Source organism: Myotis davidii, unplaced genomic scaffold (genome assembly GCF_000327345.1).
Source record: "Myotis davidii unplaced genomic scaffold, ASM32734v1 scaffold115, whole genome shotgun sequence".
NCBI classification, from domain to species: domain Eukaryota; kingdom Metazoa; phylum Chordata; class Mammalia; order Chiroptera; family Vespertilionidae; genus Myotis; species Myotis davidii.
In genome coordinates this window covers 1865258-1886015 of record NW_006291010.1, presented here as the reverse complement: position 1 = coordinate 1886015, position 20758 = coordinate 1865258, and the positions used below count along the sequence as shown (strand labels likewise).

General features: G+C 38.1%; 1 protein-coding gene across 2 annotated transcripts in view; it reads right to left on the bottom strand.

The window, feature by feature from the left end:
- PRKCI (protein kinase C iota) overlaps positions 1 to 20758 on the bottom strand; it is a 73241-nt gene that overhangs the window by 17543 nt on the left and 34940 nt on the right. For both annotated transcript variants that reach the window (XM_006764097.2, XM_015564172.1), the window contains exons 4-11: positions 19577 to 19627; positions 16082 to 16167; positions 14411 to 14551; positions 10806 to 10860; positions 9411 to 9469; positions 1941 to 2117; positions 1410 to 1507; positions 576 to 662 (exon numbers count right to left, since the gene is read on the bottom strand). In XM_006764097.2, the coding sequence (XP_006764160.1) occupies positions 576 to 662; positions 1410 to 1507; positions 1941 to 2117; positions 9411 to 9469; positions 10806 to 10860; positions 14411 to 14551; positions 16082 to 16167; positions 19577 to 19627 (754 nt within the window). The remainder of the gene's footprint in view (positions 1 to 575; positions 663 to 1409; positions 1508 to 1940; positions 2118 to 9410; positions 9470 to 10805; positions 10861 to 14410; positions 14552 to 16081; positions 16168 to 19576; positions 19628 to 20758) is intronic.

Below are 20758 nucleotides of genomic sequence, written 5' to 3'. Positions count from 1 at the left end.
TCCCCAATCAGCCCTGCTCTGAGCCCGACCAGGGGCTGCACCTAGGGATTGGGCCTGCCCTCTGCCACCCGGGAGCAGGCCTAAGCCAGCAGGGCGTTATCTCCCAAGGGGTCCCAGACTGAGAGAGGGCACAGGCCAGGCTGAGGGACGCCCCCTTCCCCCTGAGTGCACAAATTTTTGTGCACCGGGCCTCTAGTATGAATAATAATCATCTAATGAACAACTGTCAGAGATCACTGCAAACCTGGTACGATTAATAAGTATTTGTAAATTCAATTATTTCAGAGGCTGATGCTAAAATATTTTAAAGCAATTAGGTTTAGTTGACTAAAGGTTTCCCCTCTAATACTGTTTCTACTTTACAAAAGCTTATAATTTTATTATTACATACTATATAATGGTATATATTGTAAAATATTATAATGCAAAATAACTTTTAGGTTAGTTCCCATTACTTACAAAGAATTAACTAGTATCAAAATCAATAATTTATCTACTGTTTTCAACCACAGGCACATAAAAGTCCCATAGCTGCTCCCCAAAATCCCAACACAAACAATAATCAAGAAATTTACCTGGCATGTTCTTCAGGAAGTTTTCTTTGTCTCTGCATATGAAACATTAGATCTCCTCCATTTACATACTCTATGACAAAGAACAATCTAAAACATAGGAGAGAACACATGAAACCAAGGTCCAAAAGAAGGAAATGTAACTGTGCATTTTAAACGTTGTAGAGACCAGTCACAACATAAAGAGCATTCTGTGATTTACCCTGTACAAAAGTCCCAGGAATTTGGTGGAAACAAAGGGTGGTAGTAGTAGAAAGCTGTTAATCACAGTAGATACAAGAAAGTAAACCAGTATGGTAGTAATTCCGTAACCTGCTACTTCTGTAGTACCAATTGCAATCCAGAACCTCCCACTCCCACCCCAATTCTAACGTTAAGGTGATAAGTCACTTCAACTGTCCCTTAAGGTAAAGAAGTTAGGATTTCTCCCCCTAGTTAAACTCTGAGAAACTTTACATCTAAAGCTAAAACCTTAGGGATATTTAAAAGTATGGATCTCTACTGCCATATTTTGACCATATATATAAATTCATCTTTATGGTGAAAGTATTACAGATGTTCCCTTTTTTCCTCCCCATTGTCTCCCTCTACATTCTTCACACACACCCCACTGCCCCCCGGCCCTGACCAGGGTATATTTTTTAAGCAGATAATTTCTTCATGCTAATCCAAACAGATATCACTAATTGGCGTTTGGGTGTCAGGAAATCATAAGCATCATACTGTTGTGTCTGTCTCCATGACTTCCACTTCAGGATTTATAGTATGAAGAGTTCTTATTATGTAATATGCAAAGTATGTAAAGCCTGTAATCACTCTATTATCTTCCAACCTTACCTGCTTTCTGTCTGAAAGCAAGAATGCAGCCCAACAAGAAAAGGATGATTGGATGCCTGCTCAAAAACATGCTTCTCTGTCTGTACCCAGTCAATATCCTATTTTAAAATATGAAAGAAATATTTACCAAACTGAAATATCATCAAACTATATTTGTTCTTGGCAATTCAATGATCACAAATGCAATTATTAACTAACTATGCTAAATATCAAAGAATGAATAATCATGCAACAACAATTTATATGCAAAGAGAAAAAAAATACTACCAGTAAATATTTCAATATTATGAAATGGTTTAGAAAACTTTTTCAAAGCTCAATCAAGTACTTTCCCTTGATCATAATATGGTTTGATTTTTATTTTTTAAAAACCTAATAACCATCAGATTTCTTTAAAAATATTTTATATAACCCATTTGAGGCATTATTTAGAAAAAGAGACTGAAATAAGTCATAAACAATGAGGTTTTCTCTGAAATGGTACAATTAAGTCAATTTAACAGTTTAGAAGTAATAAAACATTGTGCTTACCTCATCATCATTGACAAGCTCTTTTTTCACAACTTTCATTGCATAGATACGATCTGTTTTTTTTAATCGCACCAACAGTACTTTGGCATAACTTCCTCTTCCTATTACCCGGAGCAAATCAAAATCCTGAAGACCTAGACTGGATGATGCTTTGCCACTTTCCCTGGTGTTCATTGCCTGTTGAGAACAGTTATATCAGTTATAACTGGCCCTAGCAGGGGCTTAGTGGTTACAGCATTGGCCTGAGGATTGAAGAGTCATGGGTTCAATTCCAGTTAAGGGCAGGTACCTTGGTTGCAGGCTTGATCCCCGGCCCCCAGTGAGGGCACATGGGTGAGGCAACCAATTGATGTTTCTCACTCCCCACCACCCCACTTCCGCTCTCTCTAAAAAAAAATCAATAGAAAAAATATCCTTGCATGAGGATTAATAACTAAAAAAGAGTTATAACTGGAAGTATTTTGCATAAATATGATATTTCTAACACCTAGTTATACCTATGACTATTTTAAAAATATTTTCTTATTTAAGTTCTTAACAGCTCTTTTCTAACATCATTCCAAACGATGCAATCTAACTACTCAAGTGGGGCAAATTCACGAGTTGAGGTCAGAGGGGTGGTGACAGCAACGGAGGGGGAGTTGAAACCTGAGAAATGCTAAAGGATGTTTTTAAAATGATCTGGTAAGCCCTAGCTGGTTTGGCTCAGTGAATAGGGTGTCAGCCTGTGGACTGGGGGGGTCCCGGGTTCAATTCCAGTCAAGGGCACATACCAGGTTGTAGGCTGGATCCCCGGGGGGGGGGGGGGGCATCCAATCAATGATTCTCTCTCATCAGTGATATTTCTATCTCTCTTCCTCTCTGAAATCAATTTTTTAAAAAGGTTCTGGTAAAACTTTGGGATATAACGGAGATGCATGAATAAAAATGACACTAACCTTGGTGACTGGGAGAGCGGAGGTACACTGACAGAAAATGTAAGTATGAGCATGAAATAAGATAATGAGCTTGGGTTTTCATTTTGTAGTTAGAAGTTATAATGGGACAGCAAGATGAACGAGTCTGCTGGAAGTCTGATATCTGAAATCTGAGCTAATGAAAGGACACATTCAGAAACACTGGGAACTATAAGCAGAAAACAAGCATGAGGCAGTTCAGCTACTAGAAAACCTTCTTTTCTACACAACACCAAGGCTCCCCTGACATGACAATAAGAGCCTTATAATTCATTCACAACTAGAAACGTAGGCTTCTGGTCATTTATAGAGAAGACTGAAGATGATCTTTTATTAGATAGCTGCAAAATTCTCAGCATACAATCAACAGATGTACCCATGAGAATTAAGTATGAATTTCCTGAAGTGAAGAGAATCAAGAAGAGCAAATAGTAAATTTTGAGAAAGATAAACAAATAAGCACTGTGTGTGTGTGTGTGTGTGTGTGTGTGTGTGTAATGAAAACTTTTTTAAAAGATTAAAAAGAAGGATCACACATCAAAATTTAGAATAATCTGAATTGGTAAAATGAATAAATAAAGAGGAGTAAGGAAAAACCAGATTAGGTCAATTAAGAAAGCAGAGAATAGTTAGAAGCAAAGCAATGTACAGACTTCATATGGCTGACAGTAAACTATAAAAGAGAGTCAAATGGACATAAGCACTAACTGGGAAGACTGGGTGAAGCTACAGAAGCCAGAACACAAGAACATTACCTTCAAAGGGCCTAACCTAACCCCAACTCCTGCTAAACCTACGGCTTTATATTCTGCAAAAATGCCTTCAAAAAAAGAAGTGAAGCCCCAACCGGTTTGGCTCAGTGGATAGAGCATCGGCCTGTGGACTGAAGGGTCCCAGGTTCGATTCCAGTCAAGGGCATGTACCTTGGTTGCAGGCACATCCCCAGTGGGGAGTGTGCAAGAAGCAGCTGATCGATGTTTCTCTCTCATCGATGTTTCTGACTCTCTGTCCCTCTCCCTTCCTCTCTGTAAAAAATCAATAAAATACATTTTTTTTTAAAAAGAAGTGAAATAAAAACCTTTTCAGATGAACATTAACTAAGGATATCTATCCATCACAAGTCATCTCTCTCTAAAGGAAACACTGAATTCTTCAAGAAAGATGATCTAATATGGGAGGGAAGACATGCAGGAAGGAATGTAGAAAAAAAGAATAAAATATAGATTACATCTAAATAAGGATTGACTGCACGCGCGCACACACACACAGAGAGACACACACGTGCACACACACAGACACACATGCACACGCACACAGAGACACACACACAGACACACACGCACACAGACACACACACACTTTTAAATGTGACAAAAATAGCACCAAAGGCAGAAAGGGAGGGTAAGTAAATTTAATGTATTTTAAGGTCCTTGTACATGATGGGAAAAGGGAAAAGTATAATTAGTAATTGTTATTGAATTTAAATAAGTTAAGGATGTAAGATGCAATCCCTAGAGCAACCAGTAATAGACTAGCAAAACAATGTCAAATGGATTCTGGTCAGGATGGTGGAGTAGTTAAGCACTCTGCTCACCTCCTCCCACATCAAAATTACAACTAAAAAATAGAGCAATCCACCTGGAGAACTACCTGAAGACTAGCTGAACGGAGCTGCTCTGACTAAGGATATAAAGACGGGGCCACATCAAGACCTGTAGGAAGGGCAGAGACTCGAAACAGGCTGGCCCCACACCCACATGTGGCAGCTGAGAGTCAGGAGGGACAGCCTAGCAGCAGAGGTCCCTCTTAGGAGAGAGGGGCCCCAGCCCCACACCAGCTCCTATCCCAGGAATCCAGTGCCAGGAAGAGTAGTCCCTGCAACAGTTGGATGTGAAAGCAGCAGCAATTCCGTCCCAGCAGAGTGAGATGGAGGGCAACTGGAAATCCAGGTGTCCTCTTAAAGGGCCCGTGCACAGACTCAGTTGCTCACAGGCACTCACCCTGAGCTCCAGCAAAGGGTAAGCAGCTCCAAAGGCACCGGAGACATTCTGGGAAAGACTGAGTTGTGTGTCTTCAAGGCGAAAGCCCCACTGAGCCCCCCTCACAGAGCCTCCAGGGGCAGGCAAGTGCCAAATCTGAATCTGCATTAAACAGGTAAACACCACTCACCTATTCCTGGTGACTCACTGAGATCCCGACCCACCCAACTCTGGGGATTCCTTCCAGGTCAGACAGAAGGCTGCTCAAAGCCCAGCAGTCCCCTTAAAGGGCCCGCACAGAGACTCAATCGCTCACAGGCAGTCACCCTGAGCTTCCACAAAGGGCCAGCAGCTCACACGGCACAAGACATATGGGGAGAACGCGAATTGAATGGCTCTGGGGTGAGGGCCACCACTGTCCTGTGCTGAACCCTCCCCTAACACAGCCTTTAGAGCAGCGGTTCTCAACCCGTGGGTCGCAACCCCTTTGGTGGTCGAATGACCCTTTCACAGGGGTCGCCTAAGACCATCCTGCATATCAGATATTTACATGACGATTCATAACAGTAGCAACATTACAGTTATGAAGTAGCAACAAAAATAATGTTATGGTTGGGTCACATCATGAGGAACTGTATTTAAAGGGCTAGAAGGTTGAGAACCACCGCTTTAGAGGTAGGTGGGCACCAAATCTGAATCTGCATTAACCTGGTAAAAAATGCTTACCCCACGGTGGTGACACCCTAAGACCCCACTCCGCCCAACTCACACACTGCCTTGGCTCTTTCAGTGGCTTGTGCCTCATAGGCAGCCTCAGCTCCCACCAAGAGCTTTCTTAAAAAATCCCCCAAGGTCTGCAGGCCCCAGGCAGGTGGTGGTTACCCTTGGTATGCCCTGTGCCTTGGTAACCAACCTCAGGGTTACACCTTGCCCTCTTCCACAGACCTCTGGGTCCAGCACACATAGCTGCCAACCTCAGATCACTTTGTAGCTCTACCGGTGTCCCTGGACTGGGCATAGGTAGCAGATGACCTCCGCCTACACCAAAGCCCCTTACAACAGGCTCCAGAACCAACGCGCCCACTGGCCAGCCTAAGACCACAACAGAGCACCAACCAATTAGTTCCAAAAATGGCACATACCAAGCACCACAGCCCCACTGGGGTGAATATCACTGTGGTTGTGGCCATTCCTCATAACCACTCAGCCTGAGGGTCAGCCATACCCACTGACAAACAAACAGCAATCCAGGCTCAACTACAATGGGAAGGCATGACAATCCACACAAGGGATATCCTGAAGCATCCAACTCAGGTGGCCAGGAAGACTGTCACTGTGCCCTTCAGGACACCTACTACAGAAGGCTATCCTGCCAAGTCTGGACGACATGGCTGATCTACCTAGTGCCCAAAACTAAACACAGAGAGGTAGCCAAAATGAGGAGACAAAAAAACATACCCCAAATGAAAGTACAGGAGAAAACGCCAGAAAAAAGCTAAATCAAATGGAAGCAAGAAATCTACCAGGTACAGAGTTCAATGAACTTAGAGGAAGAATAGATAAACTAAGTGAGAACTTCAACAAAGAGAGAGTAAACATAAAAAAGGACATGGGTGCCATAAAAAAAAAATCTTAAATGAAGAATCCAATACCTGAAATAAAGAATATGCTAGAAGAATCAACAGTAGGTTAGATAAAGCAGAAGATCAAATCAGTGACTTGGAAGACAAGTCAGTGGAAAACACCCAATCAGAACAGGAAAAAGAGGAAACGAATTTTTTAAAATGAGGACAGTTTAAGAGACCTCTGGAACATCAAGTGTACCAACATTTGCATCATGGGGTAACCAGATGAGAAGAGAGAGAGCAAGGATTGAAAACTGATTTGATGAAATAATGATTGGAAACTTTCTTAACATGGTGAAAGAAATGGATACACAAGTCCAGGAGGCACAGAGTCCCAAACAAGACAAACCTCAAAAGGCCTACAACAAGACACATTATAATTAAAACGCCAAAGACTGAAGACAAAGAGAAACTATTAAAAGCAGCAAGAGAAAAACAGTTAGTTACCTACAAGGAAGCTCCCATAGACTGTCAGCTGATTTCTCAACAAAAACTTTATAGGTCAGAGGGAATTGGCATAAAATATTCAAAGCAATGAAAAACAATGACCTACAATCAAAATTACTCTACCGAGCACAGCTATCATTTAAAAAATCAAAGGAGAAATGATGAGCTTCCCAGATAAGAAAAAGCTAAAGGAATTCATCATCACCAAACCAGTATTTCAAGAAATGTTAAAGGGACTTCTTTAAGAATAAAAGAAAAACAAATATGAATAACAAAATGACAATAACTATATACCTATCAACAATCACTTTAAGTGTAAATGGATTAAATGCTCCAATCAAAGGACACAGGGTGGCTGAATGGATCAGAAATAAGACCCATACATATGCTGTCTACAAGAGACTTATTTCAGATCAAAAGGCACACACAGACAGAATATAAAGGGATGGACAAAGATATTTCATGGAAATGGAAATAAACAAAAAAGCTGGGGTAGCAATACTTCTATTACACAAAATAGACTTTAAAACAAAGGCTCTAAGAGACAAAGAAGGACAATACATAATAGTAAAGAGATCAACCCAGCAAGAAGATATCACCCTGTAAACATTTACACACCCAATTAGGGGAACCTACATTCATAAAGCAAATATTGATGGAAGTATAGGGTCAGGTCGACAGCAATTATTGGGGACTTTAACACCCAACTGGCAAATATGGATAGATCACCCAGACAAAATTAAGAAGGAAATAGCATGAAATAAGCCAGTCAATGAAAGAAAAATACCACATGATCTCACTCATTTATGGATAATTAAGACCATTATAAACTGATGAACAAAAATAGACACAGAGGCAGAGCAACATCGAACAGACTGTCAAACTACAGCGGGAAGGCCAGGGAGGGTTGGGGGGATGGGTAAGAGATCAACTGAAGGACTTGTATGCATGCATATAAGCATAACCAATGGACACAAGACACAGGGGGGTATAGGAGGCTATGGGAAGGTCAAGGGGAGGGGGGAAAAAGGAGAGAGAAAAAGAAGGAAATAGCAACCTTAAATGACATATTAGACCAAATGTATGTAATTGATATTTTTAGAACATTTCACCCCAAAGCAGCAGAATATACATTCTTTTCAAGCACTCAGAGAACATTTCCCAGGAGAGACCACATATTAGGTCACAAACAAGTCTTCATAAATTTCAGAAGATTAAAATAATTTTAAGCAGCCGAAACCGGTTTGGCGTGGTGGATAGAGCGTCGGCTTGCGGACTGAAGGGTCCCAGGTTTGATTCCAGTCAAGGGCATGTACCTAGGTTGCGGGCACATCCCCAGTAGGAGATGTGCAGGAGGCAGCTGATCGATGTTTCTCACTCATCGATGTTTCTAACTCTCTATCTCTCTCCCTTTCTCTCTGTAAAAAATCAATAAAATATATTTTAAAAATAATAATAATAATTTTAAGCATCTTTTCTGACTGTAGTGGTATGAAACTAGAAATCAATTACAAGAAAATAACTGGAAAATACACAAAAACATGGAGACTAAACAATGAATGAGTTAACAACGAGATCAAGGAAGAAATCAAAAGATACCTGTGACAAATGAAATGAAAACACAACCCCAAAATCTATGGGACACAGTGAAAGCAGTCCTAAGAGGGAAATTCACAGAAACGCAAGCCTACCTCAAGAAACAAGAAAAGGCTCTCCCTCCCAGACACACTCCCATGCCTTTCGCTTTTCCCATCCCCTCCCCCTCCCTGCTCCAGGCATGTTACCACTAGCTTCCTCACTCCCAAGCTCCAACAGCCTTTCCTTTATCTCCATAACTTGTTTCCTAAGTCCATTTCTTCTAGGAATTACTTCTCCTACCTCTTTGATTTACCAAATAAATGTTCTCTTACAGTTTGGGTCTTCTTGGTTCTGAATTCTTTCCTAGCCAGAACCCAAGTACCAAAAAAGAACTCAAGTTAAAAAAAAAAAAAAAAAAAAAAAAGACAGAAACAAGAAAAATCTAAGCAAGTCAATTTGTCATATTTTTACATTGTCAAGTCTTATTAAAAGGGTAATGGCATGGCACAGCCGGTTTGGTTCAGTGGATAGAGCATCAGCCCACAAGCTGAAGGGTTCTAGATTCTATTCCAGTCTAGGGCATGTACCTCCATTGCAGGTGCAATCCCCAGGCCTGGTCCAGGTGCATGAGGGAGGCAACCAATCCATGTGTGTCTCTCTCACATCAATGTTTCTCTCTCTCTGTCTCTCCCCCTCCCTTCCAGTCTCTCTAAAAATCAATGGAAGTATATCCTCGGTGAGGATTTTTTTAAAAAGCTCATGGCATAATGTACAATGAGACTAATTAACCTTCAATAAACTAACATGAACAATTATTTTAAACATTTTTATTTAAAAACCAACTAGTTTTAAACATATTTTTTTAAAAAAGACTAATTAACTTACCTCCTTTTCTTCACCAACTTGGTCCAAACTCTCATGACTTGAAGGATTATATGGAATTACTAAAACCCAATCCCAAACATAAAAAAAAAAAGAGAGAAAAACAGCATCCATTAAGCTCAGTTTGACTTAAAATTTTCTCTTGATTTGATTATTTTAGTTTTTCTTTCTGGTCTTGATCATTTAAAATTATGTAGCTGTCTTACAAATAACAAAGTGTATATAAATATGAATTAAATCCTAATCTTTAATGAAGGTAAAGGAGAGCAAAAACCAATCAGTAACCAAGTGCTGATTTTACCAAATGTTTTTGCTACTTTAAAAATATTTTCCTTCTTTACAAATTAATCAATATCTCTGTAAGGGTGACTCTTTAAACCCATTTGATTATTTTAGTATGAGTGAGGCATGGAAGCAGGGGGCTCTGGTTTGCATTCCTCACTTCTTTCATACTTGAAATGCTCCTAACTGCTGCACCACGTAGGTGAAGGAAAGAACTGACAAGATTGTACTCTAGACTTCTATTCCTTGAAGCCACTTAGATTAAAAAAAAAAAAAAGCCTACATTTCATATAACCAGCTTCTGCATTGAACAAGAGACTATACTATGTCCTTTCAGGAAAGTCCTTGCTTTGCCTTCCTGATTCATCCCCTATTAGGCTTCTCTATCACATTTAATTGCTCCTTACACTTCCCAGATACACATTTGAGGTTTGTATCTACTTCACATTTGAATTCACATCATCTTTTTTGAATTTTTATACTGCATCTCTATATCTTTTACATACTTTCTACTTCTGATAACAAAGCTTTTAATAAAAACAGGTCACTTTGCTGAGACCGGTTTGGCTCAGTGGATAGAGCGTCAGCCTGCAAACTGAAAGGTCCCAGGTTCGATTCCGGTCGAGGGCATGTACCTGGGTTGCGGGCACATCCCCAGTGGGAGATGTGCAGGAGGCAGCTGATCGATGTATCTCTCTCATCGATGTTTCTAACTCTCTATCTCTCTCCCTTCCTCTCTGTGAAAAATCAATAAAATATATTTAAAAAAAAAAAAAAAAAGGTCACTTTAACAGAGTCAACATGGCCCACAAAATCAGTATGTTTCATTACTGAAAAAAAACAAACAAACTAGGTTTGCTGAATTTAAAGGGGTCTTAAACAAAATTAACCTGAATTAGAGAAAATAGTCATTTGTTGTAATTTACATATTTGTCTTTTTAAAATGTCAAATGTATGTTAAATATTGTGATGATATTACCACCATAAAATATGGTTACCTCGCTTTTATGTGGGTAGAACAGAAATGTTTTTAAACTTAGGTGTAAGAGTCACTTAAAGAAGTCTTTGAACAATATTTTCTTAATGAACAATAATTCATGACAGTGTCATTTTTACCTGTTTGTGCATGGTCTGAGTGCATGGATGACGGATCCATGGGCATCATTGGTTCCTAGAAACATTTCCAAAGAAACAGCAACTTAGTGGATTCTTTTTAAATCCCAGTAACTCTATAAATTCTGGAGCATTATTTTAATGAGACACATCATATTAACACATAAATTTGACAAAATATTACTTATAATGAGAACTATATTACTATATTTAATTTGTTTTTAATTTTACTATCTGACACCATATAATATTCCTGTAAATGAGGTAATGTCACATTTTACAGATAACAGAAGGAACACACGAAACTACTTTCAGGCCATCAAATAGAAATAAAAATTATTCTCCTATATATTCTGACTTCTCTTATACACTACCTAATCTTCTTTCAAGCTCCATATACACTTTAAGTCTCTGGGAGGAGTCTCTAGTACTTGACTTCTCTAGCTGAGGCCCAGAGATGGATTTCAAGATGTCTATATACCTCTTGAAATTCCATGTAAAATTTTGTGGGAAGGTGTCAGTGAACCAAAAAAGGAAAAGAAATACCCCCTAGAAATTGACTTAACCACTGTCAATAACCTAGGATAATACTAATCCAAACCAAAATGTTACTAATTCATCAATCTTGGACCCAGATTTAATGAATTCCAGCAAGAAAAGGTGAACCTGAGAAGGAACATTAATTATACATTTATAATTTTAAGGCTGCCTTAAAGATAGGGCTCATGAAATTCTTACTGCATTTAGCACCTATTCTAAACATTATCACTAACCCTGTCCCTCTTGTTTGTTTGTTTTTCCATTCATAAATTCACACAAGTCATCCATCACCTAGGAATACGCACACAAATATCAATAGTAACCTGGAGAAATTATGTTCATATTTTTTGGCCTTCTGTTTTTCCTTAAGATTGGATTTTTACCTCCATAACTTGTACAAACCCACATCTAAGCTTATATGAACCAGCTACATAATTCTAACACCAAAGAGACACCGCTAATAATCTTTGTTCAAAGAAGATACTATGAGTAAACATGGTATAATCATTCTAGAACATAATTTAGAAGGAGGCATCCAGATCTTTTTAAATACACATATTCTTTAACCCAATACTTCTTCTTAAGATTTGTTCACCAGTAAGTTCATTATGATTTTCTTCATAGGAAAATTTAGAAAACAACTCCACTGTTCAATCATGAAGAACAGGTTAAAAAAATTATGGTATTGACATATAACAAAATATTATGCTAAAAGTGATGAGGAGATAGGTAGCTAAATATAGAAAGATGACAAAATATATTACTCAGTATGAAAAATGGGTTAGAAAACATTACCCATATGATTTCACTTTTGTTAAAAAGCATGTAAAAGAATGAGACATCCAAACATTATGTGCCTTCTGATGGATAAACACTCCACCTTTGATAAAGTAGTCTCAAAAATAACCCACAAAAATAAAACCCAAGCCTACTATCTAATCAAACCTCTAGATCCAATGATAATATACAGAAAATAAGAGGAAAGAGGAATATTTTAAACAATACCATGAAAAAAGCAAAAGAAAAATTAAGCAAAACTAAATGACAATAGAGTTTCTTCTACACTTAAATTGTAAGGGAGGGGGGGAGAGCGAGCAAGAGTGAGAGAGCAACACACACAGAAGGGGAGAGAGGGAGATAAAGAGAGAATTGGTATATTTAAAAATAGGGAAGACATATCAATCAATTGCAAATATGGGCTTCATCTGGATCCTGATTCATAATGAAAATTATAAAAACAGAACATTTATGAGGCAACTGAAAATGTGAACATTGCTTGGATGGATATCTGACATAAGGAATTTGGTTTTTAGTTTTTAAAAAGAATCTTTATTGTTAGAGGTACATTCTGAAACATGTCTGGGATTTGTTTCAACATAACACAGGGTTAAACTGGCCGGGGTATAGGTGAAACAAGATTGGTTGTGCATTAATAACTGTTGGAGCAGGGTGATTGGTATTATGGAAGTTGATTACATGGTTCCAGCTACTTCTAATATATGTTTAAATTTTTTCTACATGGAAAAATTTTTAATATTTATACATATAAATCTTTATGGAAAGATATATACAAATGACCTTTAGATGGTAGATTTCATGGGAAACTTTTATTTAATTTTTCTTTATTCATCTGTAGTCTCTATTTTTTTCTATAATGAACATGTTTTTATTGCATATTTAAAAAAGAAAGTGAAGCCCTAGCTCAGTGATGGCGAACCTATGTCAGAGGTGACACGCGAACTCATTTTCTTGGTTGATTTTTCTTTGTTAAATGGCATTTAAATATATAAAATAAATATCAAAAATATGAATCTTTGTTTTACTATGGTTGCAAATATCAAAAAATTCTGTATGTGACACGGCACCAGAGTTAAATTAGGGTTTTTCAAAATGCTGACATGCCGAGCTCAAAAGGTTCGCCATCACTGCCCTAGCTGGTTTGGCTCAGTGGATAGGTGTCGGCCAAAGAGTCCCGGGTTCGATTCCAGTCAAAGGTTTGAGTCAATTGCAGGTTCCTCCCTGGCCGAGGCCCTGGCCAGGGCATGTGCAGGAGGCAACCAATTGATGTGTTTCTCTCACATCTATATTTTTCTCTGCCTTTCCCTATCTCTTCCACTTTCTCTAAAATCAATGGAAAAATATCCTCAAGTGATGATTCTAAAAAGAAAGTGAAAAATAGCCCTAGACACTGTGGCTCAGTGGATAGAGCGTCGGCCTGCGGACTGAAGGGTCCCGGGTTTGATTCTGGTCAAGGGCACATGCCTGGGATGCAGGCTCAATCCCTAGTAGGGGGAGTGTAGGAGGCAGCCGATCAATGATTTTCTCTCATCGTTGATGTTTCTATCTCTCTCTCCTCCCTTCCCCTCTGAAATAAATAAAAATATATTCAAAGAAACAAAAGAAAGTGAAAAATAAAAATTTTAAAAGCAAAACTCTCCAATTAATCTGATACTTTAAATAGCAAACGTGAACACTGTTCTTACCTGATCTGTGCTTAGTGTCTATGCTCGAGTAATGGGAGCTATCAACTAATGATGTTAACTTAAAGAAGAGAGCCCTAACCAGTTTGGCTCAGTAGATAGAGCGTCGGCTTGTAAACTCAAGGGTCCCAGGTTCAATTCCAGTTAAGGGCATGTACCTTAGTTGCGGGCACATACCCAGTAGGGAGTGCGCACGAGGCAGCTGATCGATGTTTCTCTCTATCGATGTTTCTAACTCTCTATCCCTCTCCCTTCCTCTCTGTAAAAAATCAATAAAATATATTATTAAAAAAAGAGAGAGAAAAGAATCTCTTCAATGCTTCTCCCTATATCGTCCTACTTCAGACCAGAGGATTTTATATCAGGCTAAACATAAAACTATAACCTACAAACAAATTTGTAATGACAATTTCCAAATTCACAATATGTGAGCTGACTGTAAAATATTCCTACCCACATTCTGTAACAACACTGTTGAGTTGTGATTCCTTCACCACCACCCCTACACACACACACACTTTAGACCTCTGTTCTAGTAACATTATAAAAAATGCTCTATTAAAAATAAAGAAGACAACTGTGTCTTACCGGTGGTAAAGAATGTCGCCCACATTCAATTGTGACAAGTTTGTGGCATTTCTTATGAACCAAGAGTTTGCAGTTGATGCATTTATATCCCTGGCGTCCAAGTCCCCATATCCGGTCGGTACAGATGGCACAGTGGGCACGCTGGAAAGAGTAATTCAAAAGAATTCAGTGAAACAGCAAAAAAAACGTCATAATCATTCCCCAACAGTTTGTTCATAAAATAGTGAAAATCAGTGGCTTTCTTCTCTAATTCAGTTCTCTTCATCATACATAACTTTTTCAAAGCTATGATGGTCTGGGGAAAAATAAACAGAAAAGAGAGTCTGTTTTAAAGAGACAGTGAGCCCTGGCCCATGTGGCTCAATTGGCTGGGTGTTGTCCCGTGCCCTGAAGGGTTGCCTTTTTGATTCCAGGTGAGGGCACATGCCTAAGCTACGGGCTTGCTCCCCAGTAGGGGGCATGCAAGAGAGAGCAGATGGATGTTTCATTCTCACATCAATGTTTCTCTCTCCCTTCCTCTCTCTCTAAAAACTAATAAAAAAAAAACTGTCTAAAGAGAGAGTGAAATTTGCAACATGTTATTTTCTGTTATAAGTCCAAGACTTTTCAGTTTTCATATAATTAGGTTTAGATTTATAAAAATAGGAAAAGTGAGTAAACTTAGAAAACATATGGCAGAAAATACGGTTCAAGGACTCTCAATCAAAAATAAACCTTCCAGACTGTTCAGAAGTCAAACCAAAGCCCTGCTCTCTTAAAGAGCAATACCTAAAGTGACTTTTCATTTTATAGCTTTTTTTTGTTGTTAATATGTTTTTATTGATTTTAGAGAGAGAGGAAGGGAGAGGGAGAAAAAAGAGAGAGGAACATCAGTCAGCTTTTTCCCGTACACACCCCAACACACAACCTGGGCACGTGCCCTGACCAGGATCAAACCAATGACCTTTTGGTGCATAGGGCTAAAGCTCAACCAACTGAGTCAAATCAGCCAGGGTCAAAGCTTTTTAATTATCAGTGGTACCTTGGGTGGTGACTTCTATTTACATTAATGAATTCGGAACATGGCACCAGTTTTAAAATGGAAACGGGAGTCCATTGTTTTATAGTTATCAAGAATAGTTAAAAATGTGAACTTCTGGAGATAAAATGTTTTCCAACCCTGGCTCTGCACCTATCACACAAGATTGTGGTAAGGATTAAATGAATTAGTATATGTCAAGCATTTGGAAAATTGCCTGAAACATAGTAAAAGCCAGAGAAGTGTTTGCAATTATTATTTTCTAAGCAGTGGAAATTAAAATTACAATATTAAATGATTTGCAAAATAAAACTTGTTTATTTTATGAGTATCTGGAGTTATATTTAAAAATACAACATTCTGGATAAGGATACATATGTAATACCTTAATCAATAAAGAAAAAAAAAATTTTAAATACAACATTCTTATAGCTGGGGTAACCATATAACTAATCATCAAATCAGGAACATTTTTAAGAGTGACAGGAGATTCTATTAAAAATTACATCAAGAAAACAGGTGTACTGCATAAACTGGGAATGTTAGGCAACCTTACTCCTTTAAGGAGGAATAACAAGACTACCTTTCTTTCATAATAGAGAGGGGAAAAATAGATTTCTCAAATTATCAACATTCAACAAACTAAGGTTTACCCTATTGAAACGCTTGGCTTGAAAAGTGTGGCCATTTGCACAATAAAGCTTTCTCCAGCGGCGTGCACCTCTGCGGTAGATGGACTCTGAAAAGAGATTGAGAGTTTAAAAAAGAGCAAGTGTGTATAAAAATCATTATTATAATTAAGTCTGTTACTTTTTTTCATGATATTGATAGCAAGAAAATAATTTATATCGATAAAAACCTGAAAGTGAAAAAAATAAACTGGATTCATCAAGGGACTTGATGAAAATATAGCCCATGGAATATAAATGTTTCAGCAACTATTATTACTTTTCTGTTTTTGCAATAAACACTTGCATCCTTCACCAAGATTTACCAATTACTAACATTTTATTTTGACACAGTATATATACTACCTAAGCAAGCACTTGCTTTCCTCTCTATTTACACATACATTTCCTCCTGAATCACTTAAAGGTAAGTTGCAGATATCCTTTTAACACTTCACCCTTGAACTCCCATTGCCTAAGATTAAGGACATTCCCCCTAATTCCACTTAAGCACAATACCATTACCATGTCTTAGAAAATTAGCATTAATCTAATATTACCTAATATGAAGTTCAGATGCAAATTTCTCTATTTGCCCTCAATGTGTCATTCATAGCGTCCTTTTTCTCTTCAGGATCTAATCAAGATTCAGGCACTGCATTTGGATTGTCACTGTTTAGAAAATGATAATTGCAAGAACGCTATACCTTTTTGTCTCTTTCATGTATGCTAAAACACTCAATGTTGTTGTTTGTTTTCCATAAGGTTGAGGAATTTTTTTTGTTTTTTAAGTCTAGGCAGTTGTCCTAGGTTCTACATTCTGGACTTATCTGTTTCGTCATTAGAGTCAGTAATAAGTATTTTGCCAAAAATAATACACGGGTGACACATCAAGAAATACACAAATGTCAAATTGTTGACTCTCACTACTGGTGCTCACTCTGTTGAAGGCAGTGATTGCTAGTTCTCTTTATTGTAAAGGTACATTTTCCTTTTTGTAAGTCATCTTACAACTATCTAAATGACATTTTGTAATCACAAGAATATTCTCCTCCCCAACAACCTTTCAGCCAATTGTCTTTAAATTAATGCTTTTCCTAAACAAAGAACTACCACAAAATCATTTTAGACTACCTGTGAAATTTTGGTTTTAAGTCAATCACTATTATATATATATTGTCTATTGGTCATTAAGAAATATTCCATAATAATAGTTAATACTGTGGAAAGATTCCATTAGGTTTCTAACCTCATTTTAAAGCAAATGTAGCACTGGATTTACTATTTAAAATTTAAATAGAAAAGACCAATTGGAATGCTCTGAATTAGAAATCTTGAGATAGTGTAATATATAACCTTAAATATAGATGTTTTATTTTTACTTAAATATATTTTTATTGATTTCAGAGAGGAAGGAAGAGGGAGAGAGAAATAGGAACATTAATGATGAGAGAGAATCACTGATAGGCTACCTCCTGCACGTCCCACATTGGGATCAAGTCTGCAACCAGGCACGTGCCCTGGCAGGGAATCGAACCGTGACCTCCTGGTTCATAGGTTGACACTCAACTACTGAGCCACGCCTAGATGTTTTATTTTTAATTATTTATTCTGTTAGGAGTAACCAAAGCTGAAAGAACATTCTATTTCAGCTTTCATGAACTACATCTTGATATTTCTTAAATTTAAACATGTTAATGTTGGCTAGAAATTAAGAGCCAAGAGACCACATTAATGGTTATCAATTTCCCCTCTGCTCTAGTTTGTTCATATTTATTATACTATAGAAGGGGTAGTGTCAAAATCTCCACCAGCAAATTTTAAAGCGGGAAAGTGAGCATGAAATATAGTGAAAAAGTTAGGAAATATTCTATCTGTATGCTGCAGACCCATAACACAATGGCAGATGGAACTCTAAAACCAAGATCTGCCACATGGCAAGTCTTTCAAAACCCGGGCTTGGCCAAAGAGAATGGCCACTTGCTCTGTGAAGGCAGCCTACGCCGGCTTTAATCCACCTGCCCCTGGAAATCCAGAGAACTATTCCTAGCTGAATACAAACCTACATTTTTCACTACTGCTCAGAGTTCTATCTGTTATAGTTCACCACTTTCCTACATAGTAGATGGCTCCATTTAACTTTATATACGAACACCCATAGTTCTTTAATTTTTTTCTTCTTACCAAGTTGCACGGAGAGTCATAGAATTAAAAGTTAGAACTACAACCCTGGCCTGTGTGACCCAGTGGTTGGAGTGTTGTCCTGTACACCAAAAGGTGGCAGGTTCGATTCCCATTCAGGGTACCAGACTATGGGTTCAATCCTCAATTGGGGTGCAAGTGGGAAGCAACAGATCAATTTTTCTCTCTCACATTGCTATTACTCTCTCTCCCTCTCTCTTCTCCCCCTCCCTCTCTCTCCAAAAAAAAAAAATCAATTAAAAAATTTGAAATTTTTTTTAAAGTTAGAACTACTTCATTTAATTAAAAACAAAATATTTACCACAATTCCTTCTAAAGTCATGGATATGTGTAGAAACCACAAATGAAAATGAGTTGCCTGATATCCACAACTAATAAATTATACCATATAGCAAAAGCAATAAATTATGCTCATATATAGTTTGCATATTCAAATTATATCAGGACAAATAGCTGTTTGACTCTTTCAATTCATTCATTAATAACAATCACTAGCTTAGACATTCAGAAGAAAATCCTGTAACAACGCCTAAGGATGCATGCTGAAATGCTTAGAGGTGAAGTGTTATGTCCATTACTTACTCTCAAATGATACAGCAACTATAAGTAAAAATAAAACAGGTGTTTCCTATGTATATACATGTATGCATATGTGTGCACACATACAGAGAGAGAGGTAGAGCAAACACAGATAATGTTAAAAATCGGTGAATCTAGGCAAAGGATATATGGGTACCTTTGTTTTCAATGTTGTTTCAACTTCTCCATAAGTTTGAAATTTTCCAAAATTAAAAACCCAGAAGAGCCGAAACCAGTTTGGCTCAGTGGATAGAGCATCGGCCTGCGGACTGAAGGGTCCTGGATTCGATTCCAGTCAGGGGCATGTACCTGGGTTGCGGGCACATCCCCAGTAGGAGATGTGCAAGAGGCAGCTGATCCATGTTTCTCTCTCATCGATGTTTCTAACTCTTTATCTCTCTCCCTTCCTCTCTGTAAAAAATCAATAAAATATATATTTTTTTAAAAAAACAGAAGAAATATGATTTAACTTTCCTTTCAAATGCAGAATAGATAAATATGTCAGTAAGTTATAACTAAGAACTGCCTAATTTTGCTATGGCAAAGCAAAATTTAGGCAGTTCCTAATATACTCTAAATTAGACTAAAGGATGGAAAAGAAACCAAAGGAATTAAACGTTCTATTTCTGATTTCCTTTCACTTGTGCCACTGTGTCATAAAAAACCTTATTCGATGGTATGAAGTATATAAACACTCACTATCTTCTCCTGGACAGGGCATTCCAGGACGTTCTGGTACACAAGGAAATACTGGAAAAAAAATACAACAAATTTAAAACATACAAATTACATAGAATTTTAAATTCAGATACCAAAAAAATCGACCAAAATTTCAACCTGACCTTCTCTTGATACTTAGCATATAGTCAGCATTATTTGTTTAAAGAGATCTACTTTACCAAGGGTATCTAAAAATAGTTTCAATGAAAGTGACCATCCATAAATAATGCATTAGAAGCTCAAATTATTCAATCCAGTCCTTGCTATATCATTGATTTTTTTTTCCGCTTTAGATAAATCATTAACTACTATTCCTTTTCAGTGGTTCTTAACCTTCCTAATGCCGTAACCTTTCAATACAGTTCCTCATGTTGTGGTGACCTCCAACCATAAAATTATTTTAATTGTTACCTCATAACTGTAATTTTGCTACTATTATGAATTGTAACGTAAATATCTGGTATGCAGGATATATTTTCAGGGGTCGCGACCCACAAGTTGAGAACCGCTGCTTTAAATCCTTGTTGTAGTGACAAGTTTACTACAATGAAGAATTAAATTATAAAAATGTATACAGAACAGAGAACCAAGATGGCGACATGGGTAAACACCGGAAATTGCTGCCTCACACAAACACTTCAAAAATACAACTAAAAGACAAAACGGACATTACCCAGAACCACAGGAAGGCTGGCTGAGTGGAAATTCTACAACTAGAAGGAAAGAGAAAAGCACACTGAGACTCAGAGGAGGTGCGGAAGTAAAGTGCAGAGGTACGGAGGCGCATGCCGAAAGGGCTGGCAGCTGAGGACGCGGTTGTCTTTTTCAATCCGGAGGGAGACACAAGCTCCCGACTGCTCTGAACTCCAGTTCCAGGTGAGTCTCTGGGGACATACGGGAAGAAACTGGACTGTCTGGCATTGGGCTGAACTCGAGGGAGGCTTTCTCTCAGAGGTGAGACCCGGGGCCTCTTAGGCAGGACTGAGGATCAGCCATAGCTGTTTGCTCCGCCCTGTTGATTCCCTGAGACCCCGCCCCACCCAAGCTGTGCGCAGAGGCTTTTGCATATGAGTGGGCTGGCCCTTTGCAATCTAAAATTACCTAACAAACTACAGCTGGGTCAGAGAGACCCAGAACATCCAAAAGAAGGCCCAAGGCCCC